Raw genomic sequence first — 12,215 nt, 5'->3', positions numbered from 1 at the left:
CTGAAAGACAAAAAACAGTAAAATAAACAAATACTAGAGGTTAAAAAGCTGTCTTTCTGAAAGTATTTAGCTCAAGCCAAGTCTCTCATGCTTATAAAGATTATATACTCTAAGCACCAATACAAGATGATCAAAGTGATACAAAACATGAAAAGAACTGGAATCACATCACTTCACGACCCTGATCCCTGGGTTCAAACCTGATGCAGGTTAATAGGAAGCATTAAGACAGCCAGGAATTTAGTTAGGCCTACTCACATCTTAACTCTAACCTGCCAGGAAAATGCTAGAACAGGACATATTCTCCAACAGGACTAATAATTCTAGAAACCCTCAAATTAATCCAATAACCAAGAATTAACAAATCAGACCTATTAGCAGAGGATAAAAAAAGCTGGCTACTGGATTGGAGCACTTGATAGCTTATGTTTACAGAACTGCAGTAATGAAGTCAAGTCAAAGACAGCAAAACATTGACTGACATGGACAGTGAAGCTCTGTAGCCTCTTTCTAAGGAAAGCGATCCCCCACAACCACCGCGAAAGCAAGTTCTGCTGTGATAGTGAGTGAAGTCCTCCCCTTACAGAAAGAACAATGCTTTCTATATATGTCATCACTTCCTCCAACCCTCCCAATGGTGGAGACACCAACTGGTTTGCAAAGGAAGACACACCTAAACTAGCTCAAGTACTACTTCAAACTAAGAGCTTTCATCAACTCCCCATCAAGGACATTCCCTTGAGCAGTCCCTTCAAGGCCAAACAGTCCTGAATGAAAAGAACAAGCAAATAAAAACTATAATCCGTTCCAAAGACAAACATAAAAGGTAGCATGCAGTAAACCTTAGATTATCAATTAAGAATTACATACTTTAAATTTTACTGTTGATAGTGGTAAGAAGAAAATTAGCTTTAAGGATAAAATATAAATACCTTTACACCAAGATTGAAGAAGAATCGAAGAATGTTCTTATCTGAAAATAAAAAATCTTTTTTTACTAAAACTACATAGTCAAAGCTTTTCTTTCCTTCATTATCAATCATTATAGCTCTAGTAACAAACTCTCCTGCCAGACTGCCTGTAGAGTAAAACACAAAAATGAAAACAGCCAAAATCCAGGCTATTCCTAGGGTAACTCTGGATTCACTACACTTTTCTCTGCACTAAGATTTAGTCCCTGAATAGCTTAAATTTAGTCTACCTGACTAAAATTCAATCTGGGAGAAAACTCAGATGAACACTGTATTTTTCATATACTGTAGGTGGTTTCAAAAATTATGAAAAAACTGGAAAAATAGTAAGATTTCTATAAAGCAAGCCAGCTATTATTAGTGCATACTTATTACCCAGAGCCCAGGAGAGAAAGGGCAGAAAACAAGCCCCAGGCAGCCTGGGCTGCACAGTGACACACGACCTACAAAAGAAATTAAAGCCCAGAAATGATTTCAAAGCTGTAAAATTGTTTCTGGAAAGGAAAAAGAAAAGAAAAAAGGTACATGACAGGCTTCATTAAGCACAAAAACTCATTTTCTACTAAGACCAAGCTAACTAGAATAGCCAAATCTCTGCTCTTTGCTGAGTGAATCCCTTCTATGGCTTGGTAAAAACCAGAGCTCTGACTTCTACTTCTATCTTTCCATTCCTCACTAAATCTGTTTGTGCTCAGGAAAAAAGCATGATGAAAGTGGAGGCCTCACCTTTCGGCAGGTCCTCACCGGTCTGACACAGTGAGTAAGGTGGTGCAATGGCTCGGTCTCCCTTCTCATTACAAGGAAACCCAGGATAGAGTGGGTCTTGATAAAGGCTCATCGTCTGAGGCAAAGGCATCAAGGGCTGGTTAACTGCCTGAATTGACACAGGAACTGGAGAAGGTGTTAAATGCGCTTGTGACACAGCAGCATCGGGTCCAGTTGTCTGTGTCACTGACAAAATGGGAATCTGAGCAGGGACACCTAAGAAAGATGAGAACAAAATAAAGCCAATTTCCTTTGGAATAAAGCTTGCATTAATTTCATACTACACAACTTGCGCACCCTGTAAAGCATGCAGTGAACAACCCAAAGTACGTTAGGACCAATCCAGGAACTAAGTTGAGCCAGTGTCTTCCAACTACAGTTCCCCAAAACTCCATTTAAGGTAAAGGTCTGTGTAAAGAGTCCTAACGGAGATGTAACAGTATGGCCTACACAGCAAACACAGACTGTGGCCAACAACAGAGGAACTGGCTCAGATGTCACAAACCCAAGATTATAAAAAGCATATCCTAACGATCACGCATCACGCAGTGCGGCTGGTCCTCCAAAATCAAGTCAGGAGCCCTAACAGGACCACATTCACACTTCTGCTGTAGTCAAGTTCTCATTCAACAACCTGAAGCCTCTCATTTAAGAGGAATTTCTGTTAGCTGGCTGGAAATGTTTAAAAACTTCTCCTCTAACCTGTTGGTCCGAAAGTTGTAGGTTCACTTGGCCAGGCTGGCACAGTGGCTGGTAAAGAAGGCACCGCAGGAGTGAGATGGACTTCTGGAGAGACTAAAAGGGGAGCTGGATTTGACAAAGATATATGTTCTGCTGGCTTCTTCAAGAATGGGAGGGGAAAAAAAGGAAAAAAAAAAAAACATTTTTCTCTGACACAAATTTTAGTAACAAATTTTTCTTAAGTAAAGTATAAAACACCCTACTATAACACTAAGCATTTAACTGTTCAAGTCAGTATCAGAATTCACTAGCTGACAAATACCATGTGAACTCATTTCATGTTAAGAGGTTCCTAGTGCAAGTCACAGGAAGAAACAACAAAAGCTTTTAAGGCAAGTGAACAAAATCATAGAAATTCCCTTTAAATCGCAAGCTTCCTTTTGGGGGGTGGGGATTTTTCGAGACAAGGTTTCTCCATAGCTTTTTGGTTCCTGTCCTGGAACTAGCTCTTGTAGACCAGGCTGGCCTCGAACTCAGAGATCCGCCTGCCTCTGCCTCCCGAGTGCTGGGATTAAAGGCGTGCTGTAAGCTTCCCTTTAAAGAAAGATCCTTACACGAAAAATTTTAAAAAATATACTTAAGTACATTCATTTTATGAACACAAAGTATGTTGATACAACAGTAAGTATCTACTCTTACATAAGACCAAGAACCAAAATGTATGCAGAAACTGAAGTGTGTTTATTTGCTTGGCAAACTACTGGTATTTTTTAAATGTATATGGAGTAATTCATTAATAATGATGTAGATAACTTCTAGAAATATTAACAATAGAAATTTTATCTTCTTAATTTTCAACCTGAACTAGCTCAAAATTAACAAGAGGTGCCAAACACAAAACTCAAATCAAGTCACAAAATCAATGCCAGAGAATGGCTATAGAATGTAATTCCATAAACTTTATAACATTTTAGACTAAACAGAATGACAAAAAAATTTAAGCACCCATATTCTATCAGAAATGAATCCTTCCATTTACAATGTAGATGTTTTCACATACAGAGAAAAGTCCAGAAAGAAAGGAGCTCTGCTTGCCTAGTGCAGTAATGCTGTGGGATAATGCTTTTATATTCTGTAAAGATTGTCACTTGTATTGGTTTAATAAAATGCTGATTGGCCAGTGTCAGGCAGGAAATATAGATGGGACAACAAAACTAAGAGAATTCTGGGAAAAAGAAAGAGTCAGTCACCAGCCAGATGGAGAGGAAGCGAGACAATGAAGCCAAGGCGGTGGTGGCGCATGCCTTTAATCCCAGCACTTGGGAGGCAGAGGCAGGAGGATCTCTGTGAGTTCGAGGCCAGCCTGGTCTACAAGATCTAGTTCCAGGACAGGCTCCAAAACCACAGAGAAACCCTGTCTCGAAAAACCCAAAAAAAAAAAAAAAAGAATGAGAAAAGGTACCAAGCCACTATGGCTAAACATAGACAAGAATTATGGGTTAAGTTGTAAGAGCTAGTTAATAATAAGCCTGAGCTAATAGGCCAAGCAGTTTATAATTATTATAATCCTCTGTATGCTTCTTTGGGACTGAAGGGCTGGGGGACGAGGCGGGACAGAAACTTACATCTACACAGTAACTTACTTGTTCTACAGGAGATGGGCAGTCTACTTTCTTTGTCTTAGATGGTGATGAAACTCTTGTACATTTATCATCACTGACCTTTGGGAGTAAGAAAAAGTTACACTGTAATTAAAAAGAACTCCATTCTGGGTAACTGTGGTTGCCTTTCTAATTCGATCGAAGAACCTGCTCTGGGAACCCACTTCCACTTAATTTTGTCCGCACATTGGTTTAATGTCACATTACTGGAGAGTTTTTATATGGGACTTTTCTAAGAACATAAGCGACTCCTTTACAACATCACTATATAGAGAATAAACACAAGCTGAGTGTGGTGGTGCATGTGTTTAATCCCAGCACTTGGGAGGAAGAGGCAAGAGGACCATCTGTGAGTTCAAGGCCAGTCTAATCGACACAGACGGGGCCACACAGAGAAATCCTGTCATGAAAAACAACAACAACAATAATAATAATAAACACTGTTTTCCAAGTTAAGATAGACTAACATTAAAACTTTTAAGGCCAGCCAGGTATGGTGGTACACTCCCAGCATCCAGAGGCAGAGGCAGGCAGATCTCTGAGTTCAAGGATAGCCTGGTCTACAAGGCAAGTTGAAAAGGCAGCTAAAAAATAAATAAAAATAAAAAAAAGAAGAAAAATTTTTCGTGGGATGGCTCAGCAGCTAAAGTAAGTGCCACCAAGCCTGGAGCCTTGAGCTCAATTCCTAGGACTAACATAGGCTAACATAGTAGGAAGTAAGTGACTCCTGCAAATTGCCCTCTGCTCTCCATACATACAGCATGGTGTACAGACACACACGCACGCGCATTAAATAGATAAATGTTTTAAAAATATTTAAAAGCCTTACCTCCAGTGTGCTTGACTCGGGTTTTTTATCCACATGAGTATGGCCACGTAGGGAATCTGTAACAGATTAAGAATAAGAAAAATAAGGAGCATCAACCATCATTCAGATTTAAATAGAGAAAAACAAACACTGTCTTAGGTCAAATCGATGATTCTAATGTCAGATATAGCTTGACAATTTTAGTCTTTTCCCAGTAGTGATCCTTCTTATGCACAGTAGATAATCCTCCAGCTGACTTCTGAAACTGTGAATGGCAACACAGTTTCTTATACTATGATTTTTTTCCTGTATTTATAAAGACAGCCAAAACTAATATCGAAGTAAAACAAAACTACAAAAAACTATTCTATAACAAGTTATGTGAGTATAACCTCTTGCAAAGGCCTCTTCATTTGAAGTATTCTGACTTTTTTTGGCATACTCAAAATGATAACATCACTACTATACATGACGGAAGCATTGCTGGAACACAAGCACTGCTACACCCAGTCAAAGTGACATTCATGACAGCTACAAAGAAACACCTGTGCCAGCAGCATACACAGTATGGTAACACTAGCCCTTCACATGTGAACAGGAAGAACCAGTGTATCAAAACATACAGCACTCAATTTGACTCTTACAAATTTCTGGAATCCTTCGTTCATTTAGGATTTCCAGACCAGTTTACTTATATACCTAAAACTGCAAAATAAACCAAGCCACAAATAAGGCAGGAATTACTGAATGAAACTTGGCAAAAGTGTCAAGTGTCTTCAGTAATGAAGTAGTATACCTTTGTCCTTCCGTTCTTCAGCATCTGTTCTCCGCATGCTTCCTTTTCTATCCCTTGCATGTGAAGACTTCCTCTGGACACCTGAGTTGCTATTCTGAGGGGACTGACTGACTGATGGGCTCTTTAAAATAAAGTCACACTTTGCATTAAAATTTTACCAACATGAATACAAGTTCTACAAATAACATTTATACTTCTAACCAAAAATCTCAAAAATCATAGCCATATATTCTTAATACTTTAGAATCTAGTTGATAGGTAGTTATGGATATCATCTAGCATCCATATTCAAATATATGCTCTGAAGTAAGTCTTTTACTGAACTAAAGTATCAGGCAATCAGATTTATCAGCCTAAATTAATAATTCATGTATCATTTTAAGAAATCACACTGATCAAATTGTCATCTTGCACTTAATATTCTTTGCACAAAAATAACTTCTCTACCAACCTTCCCAGGCTCCCTTGGGAAGGGAAATATATCAATCAATTAGCAAGTATCACTGAAGTGATGAAGAGCAAATCCTCTGAGGCCTGAATGGCCCAACCATATCATTGGTAAAACAAAGAGAAAAGAGTAAGTTGTTGGTTTGGGGCTTTTTTTTTTAAACCCTGTTTTTACACAACAGGGTTTCTCTGAGTAGCCCTAGCTGTCCTGGAACTCACTTTGCAGACCAGGCTGGCCTCGAACTCACAGAGATATGCCTGCCTCTGCCTCCCAAGTGCTGGCCATAACTGCCCCGCTAAAGTTGAATTTTAAAGATAAATTATCATTGAAGGTGCTAGATCCCTGTCATAACACTCTTAATCACACAGAAGGAAGGAGGCTTAGTGTTCTATTCCAGTAAACAAACCTAATCCACTATTAAATCCAACACCACACCAATCTAAATGTAAAGTATAGAAGGTTAAAAATAAAAATTTAACAATGAAATTTTATAATCTATGACCACATAACAAGAGCACTTTTTTCTCATTCACTAAGGACAAAACTTTGAGTATAAGATTAAGTAATTAAAATTAGCCTTACAGAATAGCTATGTAAAAACAACAAGTATGACATAAAAGGAATGCCTTAGTACACAGAGAGCACCTATCACGCAGGCCTCTCTGACTTGGCACGTTTTGCAACCCTCCCTAAGCTCCAGACTGAACTGGTCCAGATAAGCTCTTTTAAAGGTAGCTTCTTCCTCACTGAAGACAGAAGAATGAACTCATGCAGCTTGGCTCTTGTCCCTGAACAGTGGAGCCTCCAACAGCATTCTTCCTTCATTCACTATTACCATTTTATATCATTTACCAAGACTTACAGACCACAAGCACAGTTCCTATGATACTCAATTAAGCCCTCCTGTAATGTCAACGAAACCCTCACCTACACTGTAGGAAATTAAGGCTTACTAGGCTGAGAAGAGCCAACCTATAGTCTGCCTGGTGCTGATCACATCTAGACAATGAGGGGTGACCATGCAGTATCAACGGATTGGAGCACCTGGGTGCTGGGAGGGTATGTAAGATTCTACCGTTGTTAAATAAGCGAGTCTGCTGTATGCCTTCTACCTGACTTTGTCTAAGACGTTGACACTGCCTTCTCACTCCCCTACCTAAGTAAGACGTTAGGGCCCAGCAACTCTATATGGCAATGGCTTTCCTTTCTGATGGCCCCAAAGCTAAGGAAACTGAAGGCAGAGTCATCGCTTTCATCAGAAGTATCTAGCTCAGCCCACAGACTGACACACGGAACAAAACAAATCCATGTGCTTCTTGCTTACACTAATATGGTGCTAATGCACACGTCAATGAAGTTTATCTTGACTATTCAGAAAACCTTGTAAGAGAGGCCAACTGCATGCATCCTAAGCCTTCTCCTGCAGGCTCTGCTTGCAAATACTACATCCTTGGTCTGAAAGGAAATACTCCTGTCAGGTGAACAGGTGAATCGCCTACTTTTTCAACAGTATCTTTAGTCCCGGGGTTAACTACAGAAAGGCTTTACTTCTACTGCCCGTCCCTCCTGTCTTTTTATCTTGACACAGAATTTCACCAAGATGGCCTTGAATTCAGGAACTCTTGCTTCTCAATTAGCCAGAATTATAAACACATAACCACCATACCAACGTTCCCATAACCTTTAAAATACTTTCAGTTAAAAAAATTAAGTTCATCATCATTATGATACTACAAACTGTGTATCAAGAAAGACTTCTTAAAGTTAACCTTTAAAATTTCTACATACGTACAGAAAGGGCAGGAAAAGCCTGTTCATCCCGGTTCTGAATCTCATACAATAAACGAGACTCTTCAATAGCTTGTTTCTCTCTGCGTTCTTCTGGGGAGAGGCCAAAATAGTAAGATTCACGACTCATGTGATCAAAATCCTCAGCTCTTTCACGATCAGGTTTTCTGTCAAATAAAACATTTTTTTTTCAGGAAAAAAAAAAGAGGCAAATATGCAGAATACAAAAATACAATGATCTTTTCTGCAGTACAAATATTCAACTAAACAACCATACAACACTTTGAAACTTAGGACAGCTAGCAACAAAATCAGCACTTAAAGCACTTTACAAAGTTAGATAAAACTGACAGCGGTGCACAAGAAATTGGAAGTTATTTTACTCACTTATTTAACTCACTTCCTCTACATGATGCAGAAGTAACTGAATTTTTTTCCTGAGTGCAGAAATATAAACACGGTACATATTCCAATACTATCATAAAAATTTAGTCTGAAAAGAAAGATGAAGCTGCAAATGGCTTAAGGTTTGTCACCAAGCCTGGAAATCGGAGTTCAATACCCAGAATTCATATGAATAAAGGAGAACAATAACACCTACAAATTTTTTCTGACATCAGCGAGTACAAAGTAGCCCATATGCACCCACACAAACAATGAAAGTTAACTAATTAAAATGTGAAGGAAAAATAGGTTTAAGAGAGGAGGAGAAAGCATTCTGACTTCCTGTTCTAAAGGCAATAACCAGATGAGACACAAAGACATCCTAATTACTGGCTACAGCACCAAGAAAAGCAGAGAACTGACAGCAACAATAGGTGTCAGACTGGGATACTGTCTGCCACTGAAACCTCAAGGGAACGATCACAAGAGATGCAATAATGCATTTACTAACAACTCTAATATTCATATATGGCTTGCAGCAATTAAAAGCGGTATGAAGGGCTGAACATGGCTCAGCAGTTAAGATGGATGTCTTGCAAAGAAACTAGGTTTTGTTTCCTAATACCAACACAGTAGCTGACAACCAACTTAACTCTAGTTCTAGAAGATCTTATGTCCTCTCTTCTGATCTTTTCAGGCACTAAGTGTGCACAGACACTGCACTTACTTATACATGTGCTTATACATAAAAACAAACATTTCTAAAAGAGCAGTATGGATACTATTTCTATCATTTCTATCACTTGTATAAACAAGAAATCATTCATAAAATTCAAAACTTAAAAAAAAAATTGAGATTGTGGATACTTTCCCTGCTGATGCCTGGTCAAATTACACATCTATTCAATGGAGCACTTGCAACAGTAACAAAATAAGATATTTTATTGTATCCTTTTATTTCAGGCCTTTCAGGTCCAAACACCACCCAGATTACTTTGTATTTTTAATTACTAAAACTTCACATTTTAAATTTGTAATTCTGTACAACATAACAGAAAAGTTGAAAATAATGTAAGTGGTCTTGGGAGGGATTTAAATGGGAAAATGGGGACAAAGTGGAATCATGAAAGTTTTTTTTTTTTGGGGGGGGGGGGGGGTTCGAGACAGGGTTTCTCTGTAGCTTTGGAGCCTGTCCTGGAACTCCCTTTGTAGACCAGGCTGGCCTCGAACTCACAGAGATCCTCCTGCCTCTGCCTCTCACGTGCTGGGATTAAAGGCGTGTGCCACCACCGCCTGGCAAGATTTTTAGAATATTTCTAGATAATACAGTGGCCAAGAAATTCCAAGAGAACTTTCATGTTTCTAAATTCCCATGAAGGCAGAAGTGCATCAGCAGGACTTATTCTCAAATTCTCACCTACAGTCGTCTCTAGTACCACAGACTACCATGTAGTGAGAACTGGAGTTTTCCAGCAAGTTCCTCCTCCATGGTTATACTGTGATACTATCCACCTTTCTGTTTTGTTTATAGTATCAGCTGGATAAGTACTTTCCTGCTTGCATGGGCTACTGGATTTTCTGTGGCTATTTCTTAAATATTTCTGGTTGTCCTGTTCCCTGATACAAGAATTAAAATTGCTCAGAATTAAAACTGCCCTGAATTTTGAAGATTCCAAATCATACGGAAATAGGGTTAGGTTTAAATTTTCAGAAGTCAATGGCAACTGTTAATAAACTAGGTTGTTTTATATTATACTTCTTTTACCCTTGGTCTAACATAAATGATCACTCTGTCAGGGGGAGAAGTTAGTAGAGGTTCACAAGAGCCTATCCTTTACTGAAGGTATATTTTACAGATTCCAAACTAAATAAATCAACCAGCATGCTTTAAAAATGTGTTAACTTCAGAATGAAAACCAGGATGTGTTAAATTGGGGAAGAGGTTTTGCTTTTGTTTTCACAGGAGAGAAGCTATGGATACCATCAATATTCAATTCTAGCAAGAGAGATTTTTTGATTAGAAAAGGTGATAGACAATTCATCAACTGATGTTGCAATTCAACCTGATAAAAGGGGAAACTCAAATTAGGGTGCGGGCAGGGTTTGTTTTTGTCTTTCCAGGAAAATATAAACATCCAACTGAGGGACCTAAAAACCTTTGAACAAATAAAGCATTGAAAAAGTAAGGGAGAACTATCTGGGGGGAAAAAATACCAAAAATAGGAGTAATCTGGCCTAATGTTACTTCCTACAGGATAAAATTTCATAAACCTTTCAAAATGTTTATTTTTGCTGGCCTCTACATAAACAGGTGGTCTTTAAGTAGTTCTGACTCAAAAGCTAAAGCTGGTTTTTGGAGTTGGGCTGTGGCTCTCTTCTTTTTAGGCCCAAGCATGTTTATTAAAAGAAAGTTCAAAGTCCCTGTCTTATATCAAGAGATACCTGGTATGGAACAGAAGAAAATATATTGTCACTAATCTCATACCCCTCAAATTCATTATGACTCCTTAAAACTTTTTTAGATATAAGTATTATCTAAAAATTTAAACTTCCTGTTTTAAATTAACAATATTATAAAGTACTAACTTAACTAATGCTAACCTTAGGTTTCATGTAGCTTCCTGTACATGATTTCAGGCTTGAGTCAGAAGCTGATATTTAGAAACTGAGCCTAGATATCCCAGATGTATTTAACAGATCATGGTCCTCCTTTAGCCACCATAAGATTTACAACTCATGACAGTATGAAGTGAATGATAAACATTTCTAACAATCTCTGAAGTCTCTAAAAAAATGATAGGGCCCCACAATAACGATTCTCCCCAGTTTGTGATAAGCCACTAAGCCCATAAACACCACCCAAAGATCAACTTTGGACTACAAATTGCTCAGGATAATTCTAAGCGTCCCCTAAAGATGCCAGTCACCCTCCAGACAGAAGGAAGTAATTTTGAAAACACGACACCCACATTCCCAAGACATGGGGTAGATGGTTTTTGGTCTTTCACTGGGTTATGGATATTTGTCATCACGTAAGTGGGATTAGTTACCAGTTGTCATTGGGTATGATCAAAAGTGGGGAGGACAGACAAGATAGGATAAAAAGGTACATTACTGAATCTACTTTGAAACTTAAAAAAAAAATATCAACTAGTAGTTTTAAATAACTTACATTGCTATAGATTTTTGTATACTTATACAAATTTAAGGTTATTTTTGTTATACTGTATGTATGTTTCTACTTCTGTTTAAAATAGTTTTGTATATAGTTACAAATTTGAAGTTATTGTCCTTACACTGTTTCTATTTTTTGCTTAAGGTATTACCTATACAGCTTGGACCTATACAGCTTCTTTAAATATGCAATGTGAAGTTTTAGTCCTTAAAAGCTATTTAGAATAATAAAGAAATACGGATTAACAGTTACCTGTAACTAACTTACAGTCATGTGATTTTCTAGGTACACCGATATGTATTTCAGATAGATAGCTACTCTTAAAACACTTCAAAAACCTACAGAATATGGCATTTAAAATGTTTTAGTAACTTAAGACTTTTCTTTCCAGAGACTCTCTACTCCTGGTGGCCACAATCTACTTCTCAAGAGGATGATGAGCATTAAAGACACTCCATATGGAAATGTGCACTTTTTGTTGCATAAACTCACCATTAGGGCAAGACTCTCCCCTTGTCTCAACTGCTGACAATACACTGTCCAAACTGAACAAGCAGGACACAAAAAAAGACAACAGCTGAACTTGGCAGAACAGGGTAGGGTAGGACAGTCTGGTGTGGGACAATTGTCTATATTCTGTCAATTATATTTTAAACGCTGGTTGGCCAGTAGCCAGGCAGGAAGAATAGGCAGGACAACCAGACAGGAAGTAGAGGTGGGTCAATGAGAACAGGAGAA

General features: G+C 38.2%; 1 protein-coding gene across 1 annotated transcript in view; it reads right to left on the bottom strand.

Moving 5' to 3' along the window:
- Positions 1–12,215, bottom strand: part of Otud4 (OTU deubiquitinase 4) — a 32,702-nt gene that overhangs the window by 7,799 nt on the left and 12,688 nt on the right. Inside the window, exons 11-17 of the mRNA XM_050161507.1 lie at positions 7,923–8,085; positions 5,683–5,803; positions 4,908–4,963; positions 4,061–4,138; positions 2,439–2,577; positions 1,698–1,952; positions 933–973 (exon numbers count right to left, since the gene is read on the bottom strand). Of these exons, the coding sequence (XP_050017464.1) occupies positions 933–973; positions 1,698–1,952; positions 2,439–2,577; positions 4,061–4,138; positions 4,908–4,963; positions 5,683–5,803; positions 7,923–8,085 (853 nt within the window). The remainder of the gene's footprint in view (positions 1–932; positions 974–1,697; positions 1,953–2,438; positions 2,578–4,060; positions 4,139–4,907; positions 4,964–5,682; positions 5,804–7,922; positions 8,086–12,215) is intronic.

The sequence above is a fragment of the Alexandromys fortis genome, unplaced genomic scaffold (genome assembly GCF_014885135.2).
Source record: "Alexandromys fortis isolate MF-2015 unplaced genomic scaffold, M_Fortis_MF-2015_v1.1 scaffold_127, whole genome shotgun sequence".
NCBI lineage: Eukaryota > Metazoa > Chordata > Mammalia > Rodentia > Cricetidae > Alexandromys > Alexandromys fortis.
The sequence above is the reverse complement of the archived record's forward strand: the minus strand, read 5'-3'. Positions and strand labels throughout refer to the sequence as shown.